Consider the following 27,932-nt stretch of genomic DNA (forward strand, 5'->3'; position numbering starts at 1 on the left):
CAGCGAAAATTTTTCCACTTCCGTATTAACATGACAAACAGTCATGTGATTTTTTGGATTCGGCCGAATCTGAATCCTGGCCAAATACTGAATCCTAGATTCAGTGCATTCGTAAAGACAATATATATATAAAAATGTGTACAATGCATTCTTGGTTAAATAATTGTAAGACATGATTACCAGCTACGGGAATCTGGTTCTTCACTAGGGTGTCCTGCATGGTATACCTTAGTCTGTATATATTGTGACCACTCTATTACAATGACAAAACAATGACAAGAAGCCAAGTCTCAAATCGATCATTTACAAGAATAATTTGAACAAATTTCTCTCTTTTTTTTTAAAGATAATATGGAAAAATAATTAATACAAGTACTTTTAAGGCTAATGATTAAAAAAGAAATGCAGCAAAAATATGTATCAGCAGGGGAAACGCCAGTACAGCGGAATGTACCCCAAAGATCTTTCCTACAGATGTTAAGGCTGAGCGCTACTAACATTTTTTTACCCATAACTCACTCCACAAAGCTGCACACATACTAGTTCCAGATACCTACAGCTTTTACCAAGTATCTGTATTGGTTGTAAACAGAACATAGAAAGAAATTAATTTCTGATATATTTGTACCCTACCCTTTTGTAAACATTTCTGTTGGATTGTAACACAGCAGTTAGACTTTATACATTAAATACAGGTAGGTTGTAGTAAGTCCATTGCTATGTAAATGTGGTAGCTGCCATACCAAGTCAACTGACCTATTCATCAACAGAACAGTACAATTTGTTAAATAAAGACCACGGATTTTTGGGGATTAATGAATATACTTCAGAGGCATGCATCATATTATCATTCATATTTATAAATATGAATAATAAAAGCATTTTATGTATAAAATAGACTGTTAGCTTTTTTATTTCTGAGTAAAAATATGGGAAGATTCTACTTTAAGAAGGGGTTCTTTTCATCCCCATAATACAATTTTCCATGTTAAAGGGACAATCGGGGAACAGAAAAATCTTTGCCCTTATCTGAAATGGCTGCCATTATTTTTTTTTTTCTTTTCCGAGTCACTTGTGTTCATACAGATGTAACAGTGATTGAGGTTTTGCATTGTGGTTCCCAATCTGGGCATGTGGGGCTGGTGATGAATACATTGCTAGACACTGTGCTTACTGAACCAGAGTGCAGCTTCTCTAACACTGCATAGTGCTATATGCTTTTGGAGTGCAGTCAGGAAACACATGAAGTACATGGCAAAATAAATTTTAAAGCACATTATATAAAAGCAAAAATCATACACAGCACTGTTGCTGACAGAACTTTCTTTCTGCTTTTGTAATTTGCTGGAATTCATCATATCACATCAAAGGCAATACTAGAAAACAGTTCAGAAGAATAAACTTTAAAATTCCCCTACAAATCCAGAATTAGAATTCATAGCACTAAACTAGGCACCTAGATCAACACCTCGCTTTACTGAGTAGATCCTGACTGAAAAGCAATACAGCCACATGGATACTCTTTACACTACAGCACTTTAAAACATTTTTATTTCATTATCAGGCTTTAGGATGTAGTGTCACCTCTAATGTATTAAATTAGCATCACAGATTTCTGCCAATACAAGGCCAATTAACGTTTGGTTGGTCTTAAAAGCACCAAAATATAAATCTAGATTTTAAAAAAAATTAGACGGAGGATATATTTGATGTTGTGGTATTATAGCACTTGGCCACATGCTGTGTTGGCAACAAATTCATCGAGATTAAAAGCATTTACTGAAATAAATAAAATACAATATAAACACGACAATGTAAAAACATAATAACAAAATAAGGTATGATGAGCCTGGCTACCAAGTAGGTGGTGGTTATTGCCACAGAAGAAGAAACAACAGAGCAGGGGCAGACTTCCTTCAGTACTCTAGACAAGATATCTGAAGAACCAAAGGTTTTCTGTTTCTGTAACAAAAAATCAGATTCATGTACCATAATAACCATTATTTTAGGGAAAAATACAGGAATTTTCTCTTCAGCCTGCCCCTCAGTAAAAGTTTTATAGTTTGGCACTTTAGTTATCACTAACAATTCTATGATTTATTGACTATATAGCCAGCAGCCATCACGGACAGGTTTTAACACTGAAACTAGGGTTCTACACCACCCATAGTAATGCATGGCTAAGAGTTCAAGGGTTAAGTTGTTAACAGGCCCCTTCACTACTGTTGAAAAAGCCAAAGTATTGCTTGCTGGTGAAGATGTAAAAAGTGTAAATTAGGACTTCCCATTAAATGAGAACCGCTTTGCTGCTGCAGATCCGTAACACATTATAATACCAAGTGGTTCCATGTTAATAAATCCACAGACTGTAAATCGCCATGCTTTTGCATATTTGTTAGTGTACATATCAGGATACTAAGCAGTAGCATAGTGATGTTCTTCCTTGGCGAATTTGCCTACCTTACATAGCCTTCATTTTCACAGTGGCTTGAAATGTAGACAAACATGAAAAGTGTAATCCTACTCATAACTAAAATGTTAATATCCCAAAACCAGCATAAGGCACACACTCCCCTGATGGCAATGAATCTACACAGTTGTGTTGAGGGTTTTTTTTGAAAATGTATTGGCAGTAAAAACCACTGTCCTTGTGGCTGTTTACCACAAATATCACCACAAAAATCAATGAAGTATTCCCAACACAGGAACTTCTTATCCTCTCCGAGATTCACAGATAGCTAGATAAGGTCACTGCATTAAATGGCACCAATATTATAGCTCCCTCTCTTTCAGCTACTTTGCCTGGTTTTTGTGGATAATAGTAAGGGGTGAGGGGTGATATTACTAGCAAGAAGAGCCATTATGATAACTGCAGACATCATACCTTTACCATATAAAAATTTAAATAAAAAGGTTAAAAATCACCATATAATATGGTATCTATATATCCAGCCACCAAGGTTTCTTCTGCTGGTGTTTGCCACAAAAATTTGTGCAAAAAAAAAAATAATAAATTGTGACCATAGTGTTTTTAGGGAAAGAACATTTCCCTGTGACATTTGTATTATATTGGTTCTGGCAATAGTGCTTTGACAATCAACAGTGGTAGGCTAGACCTACAGCTCTTCTCCAAGTTAAAATGACCTGCAATGGAGTGTAAGTCACAACAATAAAATGTAAACCAGACTGAAGCAGAAATGTCTAAAGGATACATCATTAAGAGCGTTTTTTTTTTTTTTGCCTAGTGGGCTGGTACTCTATTTAGTGACTTTCCATCCTGCAGCTCTGGAGAACACTAATATGCAAATTTATGCCCCGTGTAGCATAAAAAGATCAAGGCACTTTGCACAATTCTCTCCCCCACCCCGGTGACCCAATTAAACCAGTGGCGTCAGCCTTTGCACCCAAGTTCATTTGCAGCTCTGATCAACATCTTCTCTGAGTTATGAAGGCACACAGGAGTCAGTTAATCATTGGATAAAACCAACCTATTGCTTCAAGCAGCCCACCTCCATTTTGCCTAACAGTAAAAAGGCCTTGTGGCACCAACAATTCCTGGGGTACATGAATAGGCGAGCCTTTAATTCTTCATTGGCATTAGACTCTGTGCCATGCCCCATAAATCATATCGTAATTTTAAATACCTGCCTAATTATAATTAATGATCAAGTTCCTAAATGTTCTTTTTCCAGTGCATTCGTGTTTCTAAAACATACTCAACCGCTTGATGACCTGAAGTCAGGTGGTCTATCCATATCCACAGAAACATAAGAAATATTTTTGTGCTGGGTAAGTTGTAAGTGCTAAGAGTCATATGTGAAATGTGTGGTGAGTGAGCTTCCACAAAGGAAGATATTCAAAGCCTGCAATGAGTTACCTCGTTATAACTACATTATTACCAGGGGAGAAAACCAGACTAATCATTTTAAGGCTCTAAATGTTCTTCTTTCTTTCTTTAGTTCACACTCCAAATATCGGATCGTTCCTTTTTTTGAGGAGAAAGGGGCTTAGCTTGATACACAGTACTTGTACAATTCATTTCAAGTTATCAAGATGTAAAATTTTGCCGTGGCATCAGGAACAAAACTTCCTTTTTGTTTGGATGAAGACTCTCCATGTATGTGGTTTTAAAAAGTCTTCTCTCCAAACATGCAAAATATATATATCTTCAGCAGTGTCCTCTGATCTCCTTGTTGGTCCCACTGGACTCACTTGCGTCTAAGTTTTTTCTAATAGAGTTACCTCTTCTTCTGTAGTGCTCAGGCACCCCAACTCTTCTGAGCAACCGAGGTACACGTTAGGGCAAAAAAAAAGTCATAAAATAGATGGTATCCACTTAAAATGCTTTGTGAAGCCCATCAGGCAAAATACATTGTGCGCAGTGTGTCCTGGTGAACTTGCACTGCTTTTGCCAAGGCCTGTGGGTCCCTCCCATTGCTCTGTCCAGAGATATGACTGCCTTCTCCACTGCAAGAGAGAATATAACAAGTTAGCAATATATCACCAAACTGCATCCAAGGGATTTTACATTTATGGTCTCATGCTTACCTGTCATGTTCCTTATCCACCAAGTGATACCTTGCTCTAAATGCCACCAATCGAGCATAATAGGCTGGTGCAGGAATTGAGACAGAGCGTGTACAGCGCACGTAGGTGTGGCAAAGCTGGTAAGTGAGAATCTGCAGCTCATCTGCTGTGAATCTGTTGTCATCCCAAAGCACATAGTAGTGAGAGGGGCGGCTTGTTCCCTGTAAATAAAAAAAGTGGCAATGATCATACAGAGTTTAAAAACAAAGATATATCTGGCATCAGAATGTAAAGTGCAGAATCCGGTCAGAGTGCAAATACAGAATCCCATTACTTAAAGGACATGTAAACCCCCATTATAAATTTGAATCTGTGAACATCCTCTTTGTAATCTTCCTGCCACTCCATTTGTTTAAAAGGTTAATAGTAAAGACACCTTAATCACTTAGGATTAATTCACCTCCTCAAACCCACGCTGCACCTTTCCCTGGTAATTAAGTTTGGCTGTTGGCTACTGGGCATGCTCACTTCCATGTTAAGGCAGTGAATCTTCTCAGTTAAGATTACCAAACACACCCCCTAGCCACCAATGAAGAGATGGCATTGGTGGTTTCCATAGAAACTCTGCTCTATTTATCTGCTCCTATTTGTTCTGCTTACCTCCTATCCTGTGCTCAGGTTAACCATTACAGTGCTAATCCAAGTAGGACTTTATATTAAAGTAATTTCTGCCCGTGTAAGGCTGCATTCTTGGTGCTGGTGAACGGAGGGAATACATGAAGTACAAATAATGCTGTTTGGGTAAGGATGTGCCCAACTTTTACATATGGTAGGAAAATTTGGGGTTTACATTACAATACTTCTCTCCAGTGATCATACTGACTATGTAACTAGACCACATTGCTTACTCGGATTCTCTTGCTACAGTGGCACGCAAGTTACTTGCTATGCAAACTAAAGGCATATTCTATATGCCAACAAAAACAACTTTATTGAGTTACCAACATGCAGAATTTGACAGTTCTGTAAAATTTTAATTCTAACCAATATTGTTTCAAATATGCAGTATGACTAATTTCCTAAACATGAAAAGGGCACTACACACCCTATATGAGTTCTTGTGAGGTAGATAAATAGATTACAGTATTCAACCCCACTTCCCGTAGCTGTCATGTTTTGTTAGCAGAAGCCGTTATACGGGGGAATATTGCATGCACCGGCGTCTCTTACCTGGATACCAGCATGGCTGCACAAGTAAAAGTCAAATTCAAAAGGGTGTGTGATGTTGGTGTCAACAGTTGTTCCTGCTGGAATGTTTCCACTTTTTCCAATCTGAAAAGAGAAGTCAAAATACTTTGTTTAAATGTAACCAAGTAACAAAAAAAAAAAAATCAACTGCACTCCCTGCTACAACATTTTCTGTATATTAGCCATACAAGTTTTTAAGGATGGCACATCCAATTTCGATTTGCTTTAAAAATTTTCTTCACAACTGCCTCTTATAGAGGGTTAATGTAAAGGTTAGTATTTTGAAATGTATTATGTATTGTTTATTATAATGCTTGTATAAATAAAAGCTAAATATAATTTAAAAAAAAAAAGGGTTGTATAGCTCACCCGCTCACTGCGGTCAGCGCAAAACAGCCGCGTGTGGTGACGTTTCTGCACAACTATATACGTGATTCCAGGCTGATAGTCCTTCTCCAATTTAATACAGGCATCCCGAATTGCCAGCAACTCATAATGCAAGATCTGTGGAGGACAGCAAGAATACAGATTAACTTGTCTACAAACACACATGAAGATTATAAAACAACAGAAAGTGACTTGGTTTTGTATCTAAAGTTTTACCTGGGGCAGTTGTCCTTCAGGAACCCCATCACGATAGAAAATTATTCGAGTTGGTTTGAAGCGGGTGGACTTATAAAACTGGATAAGTAATTCCCTCACCATATAAGACAGGTCCTCAATGATCTCCTGTCGAGGTCGCTGAACTCTCACAGTGGCACAGTACCGGCTTGGGTGGGCATCCATGCTACCAACAACCTGAAATAGCAGAGGTTTTCACATCACTGTTTGTTAAAATGACTGGACATAACTTCTATCCCACTTCTCAACTAAAATAGCAATAATATAATATTATATGGCTGTACTTTTGTTACCCTTAACAATTCTTGTTTTGTTTTTACAGCCAAATAATCAATGAAAAAGAAACAAAGATTTCTCAAAAGCATGCCAAAAAGATTAGCTATGAATCCAATAATGTTGCAGCGAGACCTGGGACAGGACGTGGAAAAAAAGACCTGCAAGACCAGTGCCATCAATACTAGTGATGAGCAAATTTTTTCGTTAGACATAGATTCGCAGATTTGCGCAGCACCTGTGTTTCGCAAATATTTCAGCAAAGAGAAACGGGACAGATTCGCTCATCACTAATCAATACCCAAAATGCTCACCACAAATTTTCTTAAAGTGTAACACTGTGTTTATAAGTGATTTCACTTTGTCGCATGATGCATATTTAGGGAGATGTCAGAAGTTTTGTTGCCTGCCAGAAATTGCCTCTTCATTCGGTGACAAAACACCCTAAAATACCTCTCAGGTGAAGAACATTGAACTGTTGAATCCCTGTCAACACATGTACTTTATCACTCAAAAATGCAGCTTTTAACCTTTTCAAATGATAAGGTGCGCCAGCAAGGTTACCGTGCTCTTCAACTGGAAAGTATTCCTGGGGGTTTGGTAGTCACCTGCCTGAGAGGCAATTTCATGAAGGTGGCAAAATGCCCTGTCTTACATTACCCTTTGAACAGACTGGCTCTAGGACCAAGAACAAAACACTATATATATCTGCTTAAAAAAAAAAAAGCTTTTCAGACACTCAAACATTTACATAGATAGTTTGCAATGCAGTGGTATCTTTTAATGCAATCCTTATCCCCCCCCCCCATTCCAGTCTGTGATTTACCGCAGTAATAGAGGGCTTCTTGCCATCACCAGCAGGTGGGTGTGTAACATCTGCTCCAAGAAATATAACTGGCTGCTGGAAGACCGCAGACCTGTTGAGATGTTTAAAATATATAAGCTGAATATTTAGACTAATTTCACATTAAAGATCCCTGTGACTGTTCTTCTAAAACATATTTTTATTGGCTACCAACTGCAGTGGTATTTCTAGAGACTGTTTTGACCCCAGCAGGTATGAATTTAAAAAAAAATATATAGTATGTTCTATTGAATCTGTATTACAAATATATACCTCCTATTTATCTCAATGCCAACCTCAAATATAAAGGTTTAATATTAGGCCCCTTTTTAAAGGATACGGTAAGTAAGCCTTTTATATTATATGTATAATAAAACGTAAGAAAGTAACCGATCTTTAGCTGCAGTTTTCAGCTTTTTTCAGATTCAACGTTGGGAGAGAAGTGTGTCATTATTGGGGGCTGTTTAAAGACTTTTTATGGATTTTAAAATAAAAGCTTTAATGCATTTAACAATTCACACAATTTTTGAAAATGTATCATTTACTATCAAACTAATAAAATAATAAGAAAAATCAGCCACATGCAATTTTACACAAACACAATTCAGGTATAGGATCTCTTATCCAGAAACCCAATAACCTGAAAGCTCCAAATGATGGGAAGCTTATCTCCAATAGACTCCATTTTAACAGAAATAAGTTTGGTTATGTTGGCATATAGGATATATATGGCATGCTGGTTCAGAAAGTATACTTCCACTGTAGTAATTTGTTAGTAAAGTATGTGTCCCGATGACAATGTCAGTATGATCATTTTAAGGAAACTAAACAAGGCTGGTTAAAATAAGTAGTATAGGATATACAGCAGGGAAAATAAGTATTGAACACGTCAACATTTTTCTCAGTAAATATATTTCTAATGAGGCTATTGACATGAAATTTACACCAGATGCCTTGCAGTGCTGGGGTCCTGAATTTGTTTCCAGCAACAGGTAACTACGTGGGTTTCCTCGGAATACTCCAGTTTGCTCTCACACTCCAAAAACATACAGGCAGGTTAACTGACTCCTGATAAAATTTACCCTACTGTGTGTTTGAATTTGATTGGGACCTTACGCTCCACTGGGGAAGGGACTCATGTGAATGACATATTATTTCTGTAAAAGCACTGCGGAAAACTGTCAGCGCTATATAATACCAGGTAGAAATGTTACGAAAGTTCCAATATAATAAATGGTAATAATGGTAGTTCTAGTTTCACCCTCAGTGCAGTTAAGTGAACTGAAAAACCACATGGCTATTAGGGCTCTGGTACACGGGGAGATTAGTCGCCCGCGGCAAAACTCCCTGCTCGCGGGCGACTAATCTCCCCGGGCGACTAATCATGTAAGTCGCCGGCGGGATGGCAGACGCGGCGGGGCGATTTTGGGAAATCGCCGAAAAAGGCTCGCGAGTCCATTTTGGCGATTTGCGCGAAATCGCGCCGCCGCGTCTGCCATCCCGCCGGCGACTTACATGTTCGCCGGTGGGATGGCAGGGGGAAGGCAACTCGGGGAGATTAGTCGCCCGCGAGCAGGGAGTTTTGCCGCGGGCGACTAATCTCCCCGTGTGCCAGAGCCCTTAAAGTGAAGGGAGTAAAAAAAAAACAAAACAAAAAAAACTGCTATCACACTGTGTGCACAGCAGAAAATGCACCGTTGATAACGCACCGTTGATGAGGTACTAAAATGTTGTTGATACCACCCAGCTTGACATTGATCTTCAGGCAGAGGTTGCTGAGCGTCTGAGGAGAAGTCTTAACTACATTTTTCACCTGCACACACTGAGTGGCCATCCCAAGCAATGTATCCCCAACACGTTTCACTTCCGCTAAAAAGAAAAAAAAAAGTTATCATTACCTTATTTTAAGCAATATATACCATCCAAGCTTACACTGTCTTCCACAGAGAACTATTTCCTGACTGCAGCACTGAGGACAGGAACAAGCCACAAGCAGGCAGTCTTTAAACTCTGTTGGGCTCTACTTAAAACACAAAGAAGGGAAAGTGGGCGTAATCACTGCTTTTTTCTCAAATAGTCCTATTTAGCAGCTAACTCAGGCTTAGGTGGTGGAATCAATTTGTATAAAAATACGTGTAAACGGGAATAGTGTAATCATGCTAGCCCTGAATAGAGTCATCCCACTGAAAACCATTCATTCTACAAAAAAAATATAGAGCCTGTGGTGTAAATGGTTAGATTGCTTTTCTATTTTGGAGGACCAGAGTGGAAAAATTGAAGCTTTATATTATATTGCTGACATTTTATGAATATACATTTTAGCTTCATGCAAATGTTGTAGTTTATCTCCTACTAAAGGAAAGTATTTATTCTAAAATATAAATGTGCTATTTTCTTAAGTCAGACAAATGCCATGGATTATACAAGGTCACTTTGGCCACTTCAGTGGTTCCACGCTAGTGTGGAACCCCAAATATATAGAGGACACAAAAGCAAGGTTACAAGTGCTGGTGACTACCTTCACCAAAGCCTATAAATTAGTAAGTGAATACGCTTCCATTGGTGATCCACTTGTTACTTTTGTGGAGGGTCTGTCACCCACCACCTTTCATCTCCCATCCCACCCTAAAATGTACTAGTGAGACAGCAGCTTTTTAATTTTCAATTGATAATTACCATATACAGGTGTTTTCCCTGGCAGAATAACAATGATGAGCTGAAGGCCAGAATATGTGTTTTTCAAGTGCCGGAACATGGGCTCCACACTGTCTGCCCCCTGTGCATATTTACAGAAGCATGGCTGACCCTGGATTGGCATTCCTGCATCTTTTGAGATTTTGCGGAGTTGGTCGGTAAAATTTCTGGAATGGGAGGGAACAGAAGTCAGGATCAAAAAATAGTTACCCTTTTTGTTTGTGCCATGGCTAATAACTCACAGCAACCAATTAGCAGTTAACATTTACAAGTAACCTGATCGGATGCAATGGGCCACTAGGGCTGCCAAACCTCACCTAAGCTCACCCATGGGGCAAAGTCACTCCCTGCCCTGTGTGTTTAATAAAGAAATGAGGAAAAATGTAAAGGTATACTGCCACTTTCTCAATACACAAGACAGTTTACAAGGCAACAATGATAACGTTAAAGCTAAACAGCTATATGTTTTTTCTGATATTAAAAGATAGAGTAAGTTTTGGAACAGAAAATTTTGCAGCAGCCCTCGCCTTTGCACTTACTTCAGCACTTCTTCCCTGCATTGCTTCTGTGGAGCGAAACATGCAATTGCCCAGACTTTTATCTCAATGCCATTGTAGAACTGCTTTCCTCGCATGTCCCAGACACCTTGGTTTGGAGTTGCAATTGCTCTGTTCTGCAAAAAACAAATTTGTTTTAAAGTAATTTATTCATAATTCCTGGTACCTAAAGCAATTCACCCAAGTGCCTTGCCCAGTCGAGTATACCCTTAATACATATACAGATATATTTTGATGCTATAGATCTGACTGGATAACGTATATAATGACTCTAAAAGCTAGGTACCTTCATTGCTAGTGGTAATTTTCCTATTCAAAAGTCTTTGTTTTACTTCTCCTTGCACAGTTTGTCCTACCCATTAATTAGCTATATGTATACAAGCCAAAATTGAAAAAAACTACACATTATTGATATTCGAGAGGGTACTGCATCAAACTGCAATTTTTCTATGACAGCCCAAGAATTTGGGAATCACATGGATTTGTTTCTCAGTTGATACATTAAATACATAACTAAAACATGTATTTGTAACATTATCCACAAAAAATACTGTTATTTAATATGACATTCACTTTGGCAAATAAAAAAAAATCTGCCACTTACTCTCCCTCCGTACTGAAGAATGGGTGCTGGGAGGACTCGCCCAGTGACCTCTGTCATGTCATCTTTGACTTTGATCCCAAATTCCTGAATGTATGGATCCAAATTGTAACTGGCATTCTTCATCTGAAAGAGAGCAATACATGGGTCACAGTGTGATAATAGAACATGTGTTAATTGAATGAAACTGTGGTATCTGTAAACCAGATGGATCTACCAAAAGGGCTAAGGAACATAGCACCAACAGTGCATCATGCATTTTCGGGACCACTGTTCAGAAAACAATCCAGAAAGATCAAATATGAGAACTGGGTACAGATTATTGGAAAGGTTTCTTGCAATGTTTTTTTAAACTGGTATAGTTCTTTATTCCATTAAAGTGTACCAAATAATTTGGTAATATTGACTAATGATTTAATGCCAAAAACCTTGGGTAATAGACAGCTGCTTTACAACTTCCAAGAAAATGGTTAAACCATGGCAAGTAGTGTAGTTAAGTGGTGACTTACCAGCCTGCTGATCTCCTCTTGTCTGTCTGGAGCAGATCGAGCTGTAGCTTTGATCATAGTGGAGGTCTGATTGTCTGTCAGCTTCTTAATACATCGCTGGCCAGCTACAATGTTGCAAACCTAGATGCAAATCCAAACCTTGTGATATAGGCAAGAGATTTTTGCCCCCTTTGTTTTTCGCTTCCTATTTTTCCATATTAAAATTAGTTTATAAAACATTGCAGGGTTACTGAGGACGTTGCTGTTATAATTATAACCCGACCTGTACTTATTTTGTATACTGCCTCCAAAACCCATGTTTGCAATATTAACTTCAGACGACCAGAACTGGAAAGCAAGGTTTAAGAGGTTCATAAAAAAAAAAAAAATCACCTGTATTTCCTTACCTCCAGAGGTAGGTATGTGTGTTTCTGCTCTTGGCCCACCTGGAGACAGGGAAGGTGGGGATACTTTAGCTGTAGGTTATATTTCTGTTTAAAATACTGTGCTACTGTGCATTCAACAGTCTGACCACTCTCCAACTGTAAGGGGAACCTGCAGAATGGATGACATCCAATATTACAAACATTACCTTTTTTCTTCCCTGGGTTCCACCACAGGCAAAGTAACTTCAGAATCATGCTGCTTACTTACGTCTGATGACTAGCCGGCCTCCGGGTAACATTGCATACCCTGTATTTTCTCTTCATCTGCCCACAGTGGGTAACTTCTACTTTTAAGCCTGTTTTTAGAAATAAAAACAACAAAAGCTATCCAACTGCTTAGTATCATGCAATAAAAAAAAATGTATATATATATATATATATATATGTGTGTGTGTGTGTGTGAATAGCTTGGGTGCTGGTAAAAAGCATAATTACTGTTAAAATATTAAAGGTTGGGTTAGGGCAATGCCAATATTTTGCCATCCACACAATTTCCACCTTGGAAATGTAGCTCCATAAATTATCTCCAGCTTAAGTTATCATACTGACCCTGCCAGTACAAACATGGGTCAGGTGATAACGTCTTATTAAATTAAATGAGGCAATATGCATTTTGAGTAATAGTCAGCATTTTTCACTTTCAGTCTATGGAGGGGAATTTTCAAGCATTTTGCAGCTTAGTCACATGCACTATGTGCCATTGTACTTACAAATTAAATGATTTAGATCAGATAACTAGTACAACTTAATGAAATAGAGAGCTTGTTTAAAAGGGGTGGTTCACCTTTAAATTAACTTTTAGCAAGATGTAGACAGTGATATTCTAAGGCAATTTAGAAGTGATCTTTATATTTTAAAAATTGTTATGTTTTTTAATTATTTAGCTCTCAATTTTTAAAATGCAGCAGCTATCAGGTTGCAGTGACTAAAATGAGATAAGTACAGGAAAGTGCCTAAACATAGCAATAAAGGGTAACAATATTATATTAAAAGTTAAGTTAAAGGTGAACTACGCCTTTAAGGCACAACCATAAAGAAAATCTGTTACCTTTGATCTCCTTTGTGAAGCGAACTCTCTGAGAATCTGTGAGAGGTTTTGGCTGTTCATCAATGTTTCGTATATCCAGTACTTCACACATGAACTCTATGACAGGCTGGGCTTTGTAGAAGGCAGTTGCTGACACTATGGTTCAAAAATACATGAGTTATAATAAAGGGAAAAAAAAAATTGCAGCCCCTTTTTAAAGGGAAAACGGTGTCACCTTTTAAATTCCCTCCTAAAAAAAGTGCAAGAACATGGCAAATCTGGTGGATGGGGTGAAATGCATTAGAACAAAAATATAAAACAATCCAGTGTTTCTTCTGATTTTTTTGCAATTATCATAATGATCACTTTGTTTATAAATGTATGCATGGAAACATTCTGAAACATTTGCATTAGCTTGCTAAGTATGCTCATGTGCAGCAACCACTTTTTTTTCTAAAGGACTATAAACAAAATTATTTCACATCATTTTCCAGAAAATTCTTTTCTCTGTAACGATACAGTATCTTGTGCTTAGTAAAGTTATAGTAGGTATGATGATCCAAATTACAGAAAAACCTCTGCAGAAGACCTGCGTAGAAATCCCTACCTACTAAGAATTTCAGGTAATAGGCTTAAAATACTCTTTCTCAGTCTGTATATACAGGTATTAGATCTATTTCATACCAATAATCCTTTGGCCCCCCAATTTAGTTTTGTTCAAAATTGACAAGCCTAACTGATACAGGTATAGGATCCGTTATCCAGAAAGCTCTGAATTATGGGAAGGCCATCTCCCATAGACTTAATTTTAATTAACTAATTCTAATTTTAAATATTTCCTTTTTCTTTGTATTAATAAAACAATTATTTTGGGTTTATTTATGTTTACCGTAAATTAATTTTTAGTAGACAATGACTTGTCTTTTTCATTTTCCATTTGACAGGATATATAACTTATATAAATACATTTTGGGAAACAGCAATTCTTGTTGATTAGTACAACTGGTGATATTAATCTATAATATTATTATAAGGGAAAAGTTTGGCCTTTTATAGCCCTTGCAGCTAATGAAAATCATATTACTCTTCAAAGTTGCTACAATAAATATGTCCTGACAATGAACATGACACAAAGCTTAATTTAAACTCTTTAATACTCTGTGTGCAGTTCATTCAGGTTACCAAATAATCAAACAGAAGAAAATGTAATTACTTATGAACTTACAATCTTGGGGGCTGATTTACTAACCCACGAATCCGACCCGAATTGGAAAAGTTCCGACTTGAAAACGAACATTTTGTGACTTTTTCGTATGTTTTGCGATTTTTTCGGATTCTTTACGAATTTTTCGTTACCAATACGATTTTTGCGTAAAAACGCGAGTTTTTCGTATCCATTACGAAAGTTGCGTAAAAAGTTGCGCATTTTTCGTAGCGTTAAAACTTACGCGAAAAGTTGCGCATTTTTCGTAGCGTTAAAAAGGCTTTTAAAAATGCGCAACTTTTCGCGTAAGTTTTAACGCTACGAAAAATGCGCAAGTTTTTACGCAACTTTCGTAATGGATACGAAAAACTCGCGTTTTTACGCAAAAATCGTATTGGTAACGAAAAATTCGTAAAGAATCCGAAAAAATCGCAAAACATACGAAAAAATCGCAAAATACCGATCATTACGAAAAAAACGCAATCGGACTCATTTCGACCCGTTCGTGGGTAAGTAAATCAGCCCCTTAGTGTATATATGTATGTATGTACATTATGTACATACATACATACATACTAAAGTTCGTACTAATTCAGTAACCAATAGCACCAATCGGTAGTTTAATTTTCACAAACTTTTCCAGTTAAAATTATGAAGGCAAACATTGGATCGGTTATTCGTCTGTTACTGCACTGTATACAATAAATGATGTGAGAGAAATAGTTGAGGAAAAAACCAAAGTACCAAGTCCAACCCTGTCACTTACCATCAATATTGAGCATCATGTTCCACATGGCTGGACGCACAGACTGATGGAAACCAAACCAAACCTCCCGCCCACCCCCAAGAGGGTGATAGTAGCCCTCAGGTGGAGAGAAGAAAGATCGTCCAACAGGGGTATACCTAGGAAAGAATTTTTTTTTTAAATTACTTGCTAAAGTTGCCTGTGCTAAGACCGGTTATGCAATACTGCAACTTATTGTTTCATTGCCCTCAAGTAAACTTTGCCTTTACTGTCAAATAGAAATATAAGGGTTTACTAAAGGAACCCTCTTTTATTATTGAAATTAACAATTCAAGCTATTTTTGAAAGTTTTATTTCACTATGAAACTAATAAAATAAAATGAAAAATCAGCCACATGTAGTTTTTGCAAATATAATACAGGTATGGAATCTTTAATTAGGAAACCAGATATCAAAAAGCCACTTTGTACTTGGTGCTGCAATTGATCCACATTGGTGGCAAAACAATCCTATTGGGTTTAAATATTTTTTAGTAAGGTCTGGTGTTCTAAATTACAGGAAAACTCATCCAGAAAACTCCAGGTCCATATCCATACACTAAAATGTAATATTTCTTAGTTTAACAGATTAATTAAAACAGCAGAACTTAAGTTTTGCTATTTCTATACTAAGCAGTATTGAAGAAGTGTGGGCTTTTTTTAAGCACATAACCTTTTTTTTAGTTCAACCCATAAGCACAGGCATAATAAGGATGTGTTCATCTGGCAATGACTGAACCCAGCATTACTCTCCTGGTAAATTATTGAGAATTACAGTAAAAGGTATATTGTTTGTGTGTATATTGTCAAAATAAATTTTTTTCAAACTCAAAACTGTGTAGAGAAGAGTAGCTCAGTACAGGAAAAAAGTAATTTAAAATCAATAAGAAAGTAATATTAGTAAAGCCAAGAGAATGTTTCAGGAAACTTATGAGCTGAAAAGAATCGGCTTTTATAGCTACTTGTAGCTTTAGGTCTTTGTATACCAATACATTCAATACCAGCATGAGCAGATTGTACACCAATGGGGGAACTCTGTATTCATAACCATATCAGCAACTACTTGCTGACTGAGGATGAAAAAAGAATAATTCAAAAAATAATTCAAAACAGACCAGGCAGGACAGGGTATTGTTAGCAATATAATGCACTATGGTGACTGGCTTATGGGGTGTATGAATCAATAGGAAATTAGATTTTTTTCTATCCACCATGAGATGTTTTTCATAAATGGAACAAAAATTGCCATATAAAACATATTATCATACAAAAACATGCATCAGAGTGTCTTCAGAAGATAACTGTGGGAACAAGGGAAAACTCTAACAAAGAAAATCAATCTGTGGCAAGTAATGGTAACCATTTAGGTCAATGGAACACAAGGCAATTAAGAGGGCTAAGTGGTTAGCTTAAAAACATTAGTAAGCTTCTCTCTAATAGCAAAGGCAAATCAGTCAGACCTGTGGGCACACTTGTGGGTCAGACAACAGGAATTTCAAAGACACTTGCAAGGAGATTTTCAAGTGACAACCACCCAACCCAAAGTGCACCTGCAGGTCCAGGTGTTTGCAACTGAAATAAATGAGGGGCGACAGCATACGTTCTGTCATTCTTGCTTGCCCCACTTAGCTGGAAACCACTAAATGCTTATGCAATAAAATGCTCTCAATAAACCTGTTTGCATTAAAGTAGGAAAGTGTGGGAGACATGATTAAATGCAGCCCCATTAAAGGTGCCCCATCCCCTTTTACACCATTGAAGGTGCAATGGAAGGCAACTGCTGAGGGGCAAGATGCACTGAGAGCATGAACTTCCTAGGACTTCTATACAAAGAAACTTATGCAGCAGTCATATGCACTTAAATGTAACATATGGGTTGTAAATGGCTCTTTAAAATAAATATTGTGTTTACCTCATTGATGCCAAGTGCCTCATTGCTACATCCAAAGCTTGCACAGACTCCAGGGGTAGCTGAATCCGTCCACTCCCAAGTGCCTCATGAAGCATCCTCCAACTCACCACTGCCACCCACTTTATAGATACCTTAAAAATTCTATCCTTCCCTTCTCCGGGGATAGTCACCTCAAAATCAACCTAAAAAGAACATCATGAGGTTATGAGAAAAAAACGGAGAGAGGATTTAAGATGGCCAGAAGTATTAAATTAAATTATTAAATGTTGAAAGGACCTTCTCCTACCCGTTCATGGCCAATAGGAAGTGCTGTGACAGTGTAAATATTCTTCTTTCCATCATACACTGGCTTTCTGTCTCCAAAAATTTGTGGTTTAAAGTGCTGTACCATGTACTCAACAACTTCCCTAAAAGACAAAACAAATTGGTGTGACTGAAAGCACAAAAAGTTGTAAGAGAGGAGATCAGAGAGAACATGTTTGGGTCTGTTTAGAGGAGGCCGCCTATTCAAGCTTGGTGGAAAATAACCTTGAAAGTAGATGTTTCCCAGTACTTCTACAACTGAGGGCTAAGGAGCTAAATACATTCCACAAAATAGGCGCAGCACTGGAAAGTCTTGTAGTGCAGGGAGTGGTTGCTAGAGCATGAAAGTCACTTTCCAAAATTATAGGATTGCCTTGCTAACATATAAAGTTTAAATGATTTGCAATGACTGAGGTAGCAAGATAAAGATAAAATGTTTTGTTGCACCATTCATTATTGGTAAGAGTATAATATTTTAGAATGGACAACACAGAAGAGCTTAAGTATTAGCTTAGATTAAAGTTGTAGCAATGTGGGTGAGTCTGGTATGTGTTACCTTTATTTTTCACTTTCCCTTTATAGTTGTCTATTGGTAATATAATGTTCTATAAAAAAAAAAAGTCAGAAGAAGGTGTAGCCCAAAAGATTGGTCTGTTCGTGTTCATGGCATAAGCAGCCACACACAATAGGTACTTCCCTGTAATAAGCTCTACAGGAAAAATGAAAGCTACAGTAGTTATATTACTGCATTATGTAGATCAAGTTGTTCCAGGACATCCAAAAAGAAACATAGGATTTATAGATTATAGATCAATAGATGGGAGATTGGAGTGGAGTCATTAAAAAAATGACACAAATTCAACATACTCAAGTTCGCATACATAATCATACCTGTGCTCACTTCCTTAGAAACCTTACTGTACTGGGTAACTAGCATAGAACTCTCACCTGTTTACACGGCGAGGACATTTATCTGGTTTGATATCCACCTCATAGTGATAGACGTCAATCTTGGGAATGTCTACCTCAAAGTAATTGGCAAGTAATTTAATAGGTTTCCCCACAGTACCAATTCCTGGCCTTCGTGGGGCTTGGAACACTTGCTGCAGGGGTGGAACATAGCCACTCGGGGCTGTGAAAGAGAAACATAATTTCTATGAATTTGCAGCTTTTTCTACAATTAAAACCTTCCAAGACCACAAATAGATCTATACAACAAAGTAAGAATTTAAGAGCAATTTAAAACATAATGGTTTATATCAGTTTTATAATTTGGAATAAACATCAAATGTTTCAAGATTAATGTAAACATTTTTTTTTTTAGCCCAGCTTTGTATAGGGTTGTCTTCCAGTATTCTCCGTCGAGTCATCTCAAACGAAAGACTGTTAATATGAAAAGGAAAGGAATGGTTATTTGTGTCTCTCTCTAAGAACATTACAATAGTGACAGCTATGACCAACTGAATCCTCTGCTATGGAGGCCAAACTTTGGTTGAGATTTTAGGAGAATGCATGTTTGATCTCATAGATAGACTTGGAAGGCCAGCCTGAGAGTCTGGTAGCATGATTCAGCAGTGTCTTAACTCTATATCCTTGTTAGAAGTTAAGGGAGGCCAAGACAAATGTGGAAAATAAACTCTAAATCCCAAAAAAAAGATTATAAATAATCATCCTATTAACAGTTTTATACAAACTTTAATAAGTTTTATTTTGCTTTATACCTTAGAGCAGTGATCCCCAACCAGTGGCTTGTGAGCAACATGTTGTACACCACCACCTTTGATGTTGCTCTCGGTGGCCTAAGAGCCCATTTTTACATTTCTGGCTTGGAGGCAAGTTTTGGAAGCACAGGCACACAGTTTTACTCCTCCTGCCGGCAGCAGTGCACATAGGGTCACCAAATAGCCAATCACAGCCCTAATTTGGCATCCCCAAATGACTTTTTTTCATGTTTGTGTTGCTTACCAACACTTTTTACATGTGAGTGTGGCTCACAAGTAAAAAGGTTGGAGATCCCTGCCTTAGAGGTTCAGATTGCTCAGTTTGAAGTGCTTGATTTGGCATGCTCAAGTAGTTCCTGCCTATCACCAAAAGGTATAATAGACACAGAGCATTTTCCATGCTTCTCCATGGATACTTTGACTACTACAGCTTCCCTGAGAGAACCATGGTGATCAATTAGCCATATGTACCATAGGTCAAAGGGTAATGGCATCCTTATTCATTTAAATTTGTATCTCAGTAAGCGGTTTTTTGATTATAGAGTTTACCCTGGATTTCCAATTTTTTTTCTAAAATCGAATAAACTTGCATATCGAATGCCAGCTCATTTATTAATAAGGAAAACTTAAAAAGCTGGAATACCTTCAATTTTTGAGTTTACAAACTTAAAATACTCAAAAAATTTGAAATTGCAAATATGGCTTGGCTTTGGCTAGGACAATTCCTATTGGCTTCTATAGAAACTCGCAAGCTTTTAGATGGCTAATTGAGTTTTTGGGGGTTTTTTTGTCTTAATAAATACCAGACATTTATTTTTTTCAAACATAATTCAAATTCAAGTTTTCTCGAAAAAAATACTGGAATCGTAAAAAAAAAACCAAAAAAAAACAAACAACCTTGAACATTGATAAATAACCCCCTTAGTGTATAATTTGTCACAAACATTTGATCTGGAATTCACATCTGTGAGGTACTGCTAGATGGTTCACCCCGTAACTTCCATTATTTGCATTTAAAAAAGAGGGAAAGAGCAACTATCAAATTCTATTAGGCCTACGGCAAGCCAGGAGTTTGCTCTGCGGAGCAAACATACCTATCACACCTTGGGCTGCCTGCCATAGACCTGAAGGACAACCCCCTGTTACAAGCATATTTTGGTCTGAAAACAAATTGTGGAGGTTCAAAGGCAGGGAGACAATTCATTTTATTTTTTTAAAGGATTGCCATGCTTCAACCCCCACAATGATCACCACACCAAGGCTTTTATAGGCTCTCCTTTTGTTGTGTAAATGAACCTCACAAGACTGTGTGGTGTGGGACAATAAAGATGTTGCATTAAATAGGAGCAGGTTAATGCTACTGTTTAACCATTTTATTACTGGAGCCCTACAGTAGGAGTATAGAGAAAAACAAAACATCTTTAGGATTAACTATATAAAGTGAGCAGACAGAGGATGTGTTTAGGGATCAGATTTGGCATGGGTTTTGCACTTATTTAAACATAACTCATAAAAAATAATATTAATATCTTACAGAGGAGTTATGCAAACTCTTAAAAGTGTAACCAATTTAGCAAACTTGAGAAATATTATTCAATTTGAAAATTATATACAGTAATGTAATGTTTGAACCTATCTTCATTGTGTTTCATTCATTTTTTTTTTCCTCCTGTTTGCTAGACCAGGTCCTCCAATCTGCAACATTCTTCCTTGAGAAAAAGCTATTAACATTTTAAGGGACTTCTACATAAATATTTAATACTAGTGAATTTTTCATTATACATTACTTTCAATACTGTTATTTGTAAATGTAATTGCCAATAAAAGCTATATTTGCCCCTTTATAGTGACAACTAGCTTTGACTTCAGACTCTTGAAACAATGTAGCAGTAGTCTGTTTTCTAGGGGGCATATTTATTATAGTGTGTAAGCCAACATCACCGATGATGTTGCCCATAGCAAACAATCAGTATTTAGATTCGAATGGTCACTTATAAGTTAGCAAAGAACAAAAGCAAAGATCAGATTGGTTACTATGGGCAACATCACTGGTGATGTTGGCTTACACACTATAATAAATATGCCCCATAGAAAACGGACTACTGCTACATTGTTTCAAGAGTCTGAACCAAAGAACAGAAAGATTTAAAAAAAAAAAACTGTTTAGAACTGCAATAGCATTTACAAACATGTGCGTGTATGTTATGTATGTGTGTACAAACAAGCAATGCAGACTGAGAACATACAGTTGCACCGGCAAACCAAAAACCATTTAACACTGCCGTGGCTACCAAGGTTAAAGTGTGGCCATAACATTCAACTAAATAAAGAATCAAAATGTGGGCTGCCCCGCACCCTGTCCTGCTGGCGATGCTTCCCATCTGTCAGTCAGGATGGGGGAAGGGAGAGAGGCACAAAAACCTACAGGGGAACCTCTATTAAACAAAGCAAGGCAAATGTAATCACTCTAATCTCCTAGACATATTTTCATTTTATTATTTCAGGAGAAAATTTACAAAAATAAAGTATAAGATAAAAAAATCACTCCACAAAGCATGCTTGCAAAAAAAAATAGAAAGAAATACTGTTTACTTTTTGGAGGAAATCATAAATTATGGGGATGATGAGAGATGCACAGTAAAAATATTCCGTTAGGTGTATACTAAACTGCTCAATATCGAGTCAGTAAAGTTGTGACACAAAGTCAAAGCCTGTTTTCATTTATTATATTTTGCTACACGGCAATGATATGGTTATGGCTTTATTCTGTTGCAAACACTTGTACTGCACATACAACACTATATTAAATTTTTCAAGTCACTACATTGTTAATTCCAAGTCACAATAACAAAATCTGTTTAGACATAATATTATGGATTAACTGGTCTGAACTAACCCACTCTGAAAGCTCAGAGTTGTAGTGGATCATCTGGAGCACCACCAATTTATCTCAGCTCTAATAGAGTCAAAGTATACCGGCAGCTGTAGTCCAGCAACTTATGGGGGACCTAAAATCTTCACCTTACTTGGTTTTACTTATTGCACTCTATTTAGGACTCAAAATCCTGCAATGATATAAACAGTTTTTTAGAGAGGACTTTGGACCACTACTACCTGAAAGCTCTTCCATAAAATAGCTTGAATCTTGGCCATTAACCTTAATGGAACGGTTGGTTTGTTAAAGATCAAAGTCAAAAGAACAATTTTTACATTGGTTTTTTTCTGTTTAGTTTTCATGATAAATGGAGATTTTTGATAACATCTGTGCTGATGGATACTCAAAGCATCTTAGCATGCTTCTCTACATGTTTCTCCCCACTGATCAGCCTTAGGGTAAGGGCACACAGGGCTTGCCTTAGCTTTTCTTTATAAAGAAAAGCCAATGCTCTTCCATCCAACTCTATGGAGCACATTTACTAACCCACGAATCCGAATTGGAAAAATTCCGATTGGAAAACGAACATTTTGCGACTTTTTCGCGATTTTTTTCGGCGCCTTTACGACTTTTCGGAAATTGTCGCGACTTTTTCGTTACCAATACGATTTGCACGAAAAAACGCGAGTTTTCCGTAGCCATTACGATGCGCTCATATCTTGTTGCGAATTTTTCGTATTGAGCGCTCGTAAGCGGCGGGCGAAACTTTCAGACTTAGCATGATTTTGGAAGCCTCCCATAGGACTCAATGGCACCCTGCAGCTCCAACCTGGCCCAAGAAAAGTCACCATACTGAAGCTTGAATGAATCTGAATCTTTCGTACTCGGCACGAAGGCTACGAAAAAGTCGCGACTTTTCGCGCAAGTAGTAACGCTACGAAAAAATCTCCAAATTTTGCGCAACATTCGGAATGGCAACGAAAAAGTCGCGACAATTTTCCGAAAAATCGCCAAATACCGATCATTACGAAAAAAACGCAATCGGACACATTCGCCCGTTCGTGGGTAAGTAAATGTGCCCCTATGTGTATACTTTTGCATGTTTGTACCAAAATCAACTTTGTGTACCTGCACACAGGCTGATGCTGCCTGCCAGTCAGTGCAGATACGCAAAGCAGCAAATTGGAAGGGCACTGGCATTTCTCTGTTTGAAGAGAAAACAAGCTGATTATTAGTGAGAAAAACATTTAGGGCTCTGGTACACGGGGAGATTAGTCGCCCGCGGCAAAACTCCCTGCTCGCGGGCGACTAATCTCCCCGCGAGCAAATCGCTGAAAAAGACTCGCGAGGCTTTTTCGGCGATTTCCCGAAATCGCCCCGCCGCGTCTGCCATCCCGCCGGTGACTTACATGTTCGCCGGTGGGATGGCAGGGGGAAGGCAACTCGGGGAGATTAGTCGCCCGCGAGCAGGGAGTTTTGCCGCGGGCGACTAATCTCCCCGTGTACCAGAGCCCTTAAAGATGCTTCCTGCATAAGTCACTTAAAGGAACAGTAACACCAAAAAATGAAAGTGTATAAAAGTAACTAAAATATAATGTGCTGCTGCCCTGCACTGGTAAAAGTTGTGTGTTTACTTCAGAAAGTCTATTATAATTTATATAAATAAGCTGCTGTGTAGCCATGGGGGCAGCCATTCAAAGGAGAAAAGGCACAGGCACATAGCAGATAACAGATAAAACACTATTTTATTCTACAGAACTTATCTGTTATCTGCAATGTAACCTGTGCCTTTTCTCCTTTTTTCCAGCTTGAATGGCTGCCCCCGCGGCTACACAGCAGCTTATTATATAAATTATAGTAGTGTTACTGTAGCAAACACACCAGTTTTACCAGTGCAGGGCTACAGTGCATTATATTTTTATTACTTTAAGGCTCTTTTATTTTTTGGTGTTACTGTTCCTTTAAACCTCTGTGCTCAGAAACACACTTACATACATACATCTTACATACATTTTTTGGGGGTTGTTATCACATTAACCATATCTATAAATCTCCTTTCGCAGAGACTGTAACTATTTCACAAGCAGTGCAGTCATACATTTCACCATATAAAAAAAGCAAGTGTTATAATCTATTTAAACTGATGCACTGATGCAAAATATGTAGCCAAGATAAAATTATTCATTTCACTTTGCCTTGTGGGTCTGCACCCTGGGGACTAGACAATAACAGAGTGCAGAGGTCAGTCGGGTCATTTTTTTTCTATAGACTCGAATTAGGATTGAATGCATTCTGAAATCTGATTGGTCATATCATGTTGTCAAACATACTCTCTCATGCAAACTTTCTCCTTAACCTGAACAGGCCTGTTGGAAGGAATCGTAGTACACTGCAGCATTTTTCCACCACCCAGTTTAATCCAAATTAATTTATAAGGTGTACATTAGTTTAAAACTCTGCCACTTGAAAGCATTTGACAAGATAAGTTACAGTTTGCTAAAACCACTTCCATTTAGAATGCATGTTATGAACAGATGTGGTTTAGCTTTACTGCAAAAATTGTATTGATAGGCGTCTTTCAATCTCTCTTTAAATTAAAACATGGGTTTTGGAATGAGAGTCCTCCCATCGCTGAGCTAATAGTCTCTACCTTTATAGGAAGGATTTGCATCAGATGTTGGAAAATTACCGTTGCATTTCCTTCTAATCAGCCAGAAAAGCACTGGTGATTTTGGGCAATCAAACCTGACACACATTCGGCTTTGCAATACATTCCACAGGCATTCTTGTTGGGTTAAGGTATGCCAGCCAAAGTCTTCCACTACAGTCTCAGAAAATGAATTACATACATGCAGCATTATCAGGCTGAAACAATGAACAGAGGTCCCTAAACTGTTGCTAAGCAAATATTGTCATTATTCTCTATATTCTCTATATTGTTATGGTTTACTTTCAGCAGAACCAGGAACCTTGGCACCTTTTCACTCCTCTACCAAACTTTAGGGTTGACATTATGGGGCCGATTCATTAAAACACGAGTTCGAATCCCAAATGGGAAAAATTCGGATTGGATACGATAATTTCTGACGATCGCAAATATCACGAAAATGCTTACGATAATATCGTATTGGTGATCCGAAAGTCACGAAATTTTCGTACCGAACAATTGTAAACAGCGGCAGAACCTTTCTGAATTTTTCGAACAAGCATACGAAAAAGTTGTGTACGAAAAAGTAGTGCTAGCCTGGCATCAGCCAAACACGGATTGCCAGATTAATCACTCCAAAGAACATATTACCACTGTTCTAGGGTCTAAAAGCAAGAACCTTTACACCACATAAACCAACATTTGCCGCTACATACAGTTATCTTACAACAACCCTTTTTTTTATTTTTTATTTTGAAATAAGCATACAACATACAGGCTACTATATGGGTATTAAAGTGTATACAAAGAATCAAGACCATGAAGTAATGGAGCATTTTGGTAGGACAAAGATAGCGGACGTCTATATAATAAGTAGTCTGTAGGCATACCGTAGGGGGCCACAGAGGTTCCCTTTCGGGGCCACTCAAGGTCTCTGTCTTATATAGTCTTATATAAACACACACACAAAAAAACTATAACTATGTACAAAGGACATAAGACCTTGTAGCTTTTCTGTGTTCGATGTCCATGGTGGTTTTTACAACAACCCTTTTTAAGTAAAAACAGAAACCCCTTTAAGTTTTAGAGCTGCTGTGTTGAGTACTCTCAGTTCTATTGCAGGCTTTTCCATATTTTTAAGCTGGTCCTATATATATATATGTCACCTCCCACAGCACCCCCTATATGGAACATGCATTTGCAAGGATAAAATCCTTATCATTAAAATAAGAGCATATATATTGTAAACTAAGAAGAGGTTAAAGAAAGAATACTTTTGAGTAACATGATGGATGATAGCTAAATTGAGGGATCACACTCAAGCCTATCTTCTATTGCTTTTTACAATACCCCTTTGAAACAGTACAGGTATAGGATCCCTTATCCAGAAACCCATTATCCAGAAAGTTCCAAATTACAGAAAGGCCATCTCCCATAGACTCCATTATAAACAAATATTTTTTAAGAAAATTATTTACTTTTTCTCTGAAATAATAAAACAGTACCTTGTACTTGATCCCAGCTAAGATATACCTAATCCTTATTGGAGGCAAACAAGGCTAATGATTTTTAGCAGACTAAAGATGGAAATCCAATTACAGAAAGATCCCTTTATCCGGAAAACACCAGGTCCTGAGCATTCTGGATAACAGGTCCCATACCTGTACCATGTACATGAAAGTATTGAAAGCAATGTACCTCAGACATGCCCTTTCGGTTTGGGTAAAGAAGTACTGTGCAATTATTAGTATAGGTGTATTAAAAAGGGAAGGGCTGTAACTAATTTGTGATCATGAACAAGGTAGTACAAATTGACATGGCATCTTGGTCACTAGTTTTTAAAGAAGTCCCTTTCAAGCATCAATTCCAACCTTTCCCAATTCAACTATTTACAGTCTACTTTTAACTGCCCAGATCATGGCTTAAAGTAGCACTATCATCAAAGTATTAAGTATTTCTACTTGAAAACAGCAAAAAAAAAAAAAAAAAGTTATAGCTTTGCATTCCTGGTACAAATAATCATTAATTATTCTCACTCAAAAAGAGTCACTGGTTTGAAATATCTTTTAAATTACAACAACTTGGTGATTAATTTACACAAAAAAAGAGGGGAATTATAGGAATCATTTTAGACTATAATGAGTATGATTGCAGCTGCCTGTAAGGGATGACAAGAGAGAATAATATTATGATATTTGTGCTAGGCAAATAGAACATAACTGATAAAAGATGGCTTTATGCCTAAATTAAGTTATAAAGCATAGGAAGAACATTTCCATTTATGCTTGATGCTGAATCGACGGCCCAAAGCAGTGAAGCAAATACATAAATGTGAAGAATCTTCTTATACGGTGGGTGTTAAGTCAACATAATGGTTGATTAAAACAATAACCTTCAGTGCCATGCCACATTCGGTGACATTTATGCACGACTACACACATACTTTGATCTTTTGGACATTGAAACACAGCCCAAGTGACTCCAACATACCAGTATCTATTAGTATTAACAAATAAAGAAGTGACATATTCTGCAGCGTATCCATCACCACATACAGATGATATACAAATACAGCTCCATGCAGGAGTTAAAGAGGGCCCTGCCCAATAGAGCTTACAATCTAAAGAGAGGTATCAAACAAAAAATATAAGTTAAAAGTTATTTTTTTTTTTAAAAATGAAGTAGAAATAATGAAAAGTCTTCCCACATGTTATCCAATAAATCACGTTTATTCCCTTCTGCATTCAGACTATTTCTCTCCCTCTGCACTTGCCCCAGCCACATCTCCCTCCCCCTCGCACTCCGCTCGCTTTTGGCATGAAAGAAACATTCCCAATTTGCATTTCTTTAGGGGGTCTCTCTATCAACATTAGTTGCAGTCTGTTAGCCACTCACCCCCACCCCCCTTCCCTCCTCAATACAACATTACATCTCCCCCTTTTATACACTGGGAAGCTAGCAACATCCCCTGCTCACCTGCAGAAGAAGGTCCAGCTTCCATCCCATCCACACAGCTTAATATCTGGTTTTATGTACAATGTAATGTGGCTACTGTCTCCCTGTTCTGTTGCAGCTGCCTGTTCACCAAGCTCTAAGCTTCAGGCGCATGCGCTTTAGCACTGCAGCGCGTATCCAATCAGAACGCTTACAAACCTCGCAGT

The 27,932-nt window shown here is 37.7% G+C and overlaps 1 protein-coding gene across 1 annotated transcript; it reads right to left on the minus strand.

Moving 5' to 3' along the window:
- ago1 (argonaute 1, RISC catalytic component) lies at positions 1 to 27,884 on the minus strand. Its single transcript, NM_001317215.1, has 19 exons — positions 27,748 to 27,884; positions 18,477 to 18,660; positions 17,512 to 17,632; positions 17,226 to 17,407; positions 15,297 to 15,433; positions 13,348 to 13,482; positions 12,508 to 12,595; positions 12,261 to 12,408; positions 11,875 to 11,994; positions 11,369 to 11,491; positions 10,747 to 10,880; positions 10,190 to 10,374; positions 9,223 to 9,382; positions 7,496 to 7,586; positions 6,379 to 6,573; positions 6,145 to 6,279; positions 5,758 to 5,859; positions 4,549 to 4,748; positions 1 to 4,467 (listed from the first exon to the last, which is right to left on the minus strand). Exons 1-19 carry the CDS (start codon positions 27,770 to 27,772, stop codon positions 4,359 to 4,361), a joined length of 2,574 nt encoding a protein of 857 aa, NP_001304144.1. The 5' UTR covers positions 27,773 to 27,884; the 3' UTR covers positions 1 to 4,358.
- Between the last annotated feature and the right edge of the window lie 48 nt (positions 27,885 to 27,932).

The sequence above is a fragment of the Xenopus tropicalis genome, chromosome 2 (genome assembly GCF_000004195.4).
Source record: "Xenopus tropicalis strain Nigerian chromosome 2, UCB_Xtro_10.0, whole genome shotgun sequence".
NCBI classification, from domain to species: domain Eukaryota; kingdom Metazoa; phylum Chordata; class Amphibia; order Anura; family Pipidae; genus Xenopus; species Xenopus tropicalis.

Coding starts and splice junctions, on each gene's coding strand:
- ago1 (NM_001317215.1), bottom strand. CDS start 27,772: ATGGAAGCTGGACCTTCTTCTGCAG. Junction 9,383..10,189: donor AGGGAAAACACCTGTATATG/GTAATTATCAAT, acceptor TTTTCTTTTTAG/CGGAAGTGAAACGTGTTGGG. Junction 4,749..5,757: donor GCAGCCATGCTGGTATCCAG/GTAAGAGACGCC, acceptor TTTTATTTACAG/GGAACAAGCCGCCCCTCTCA.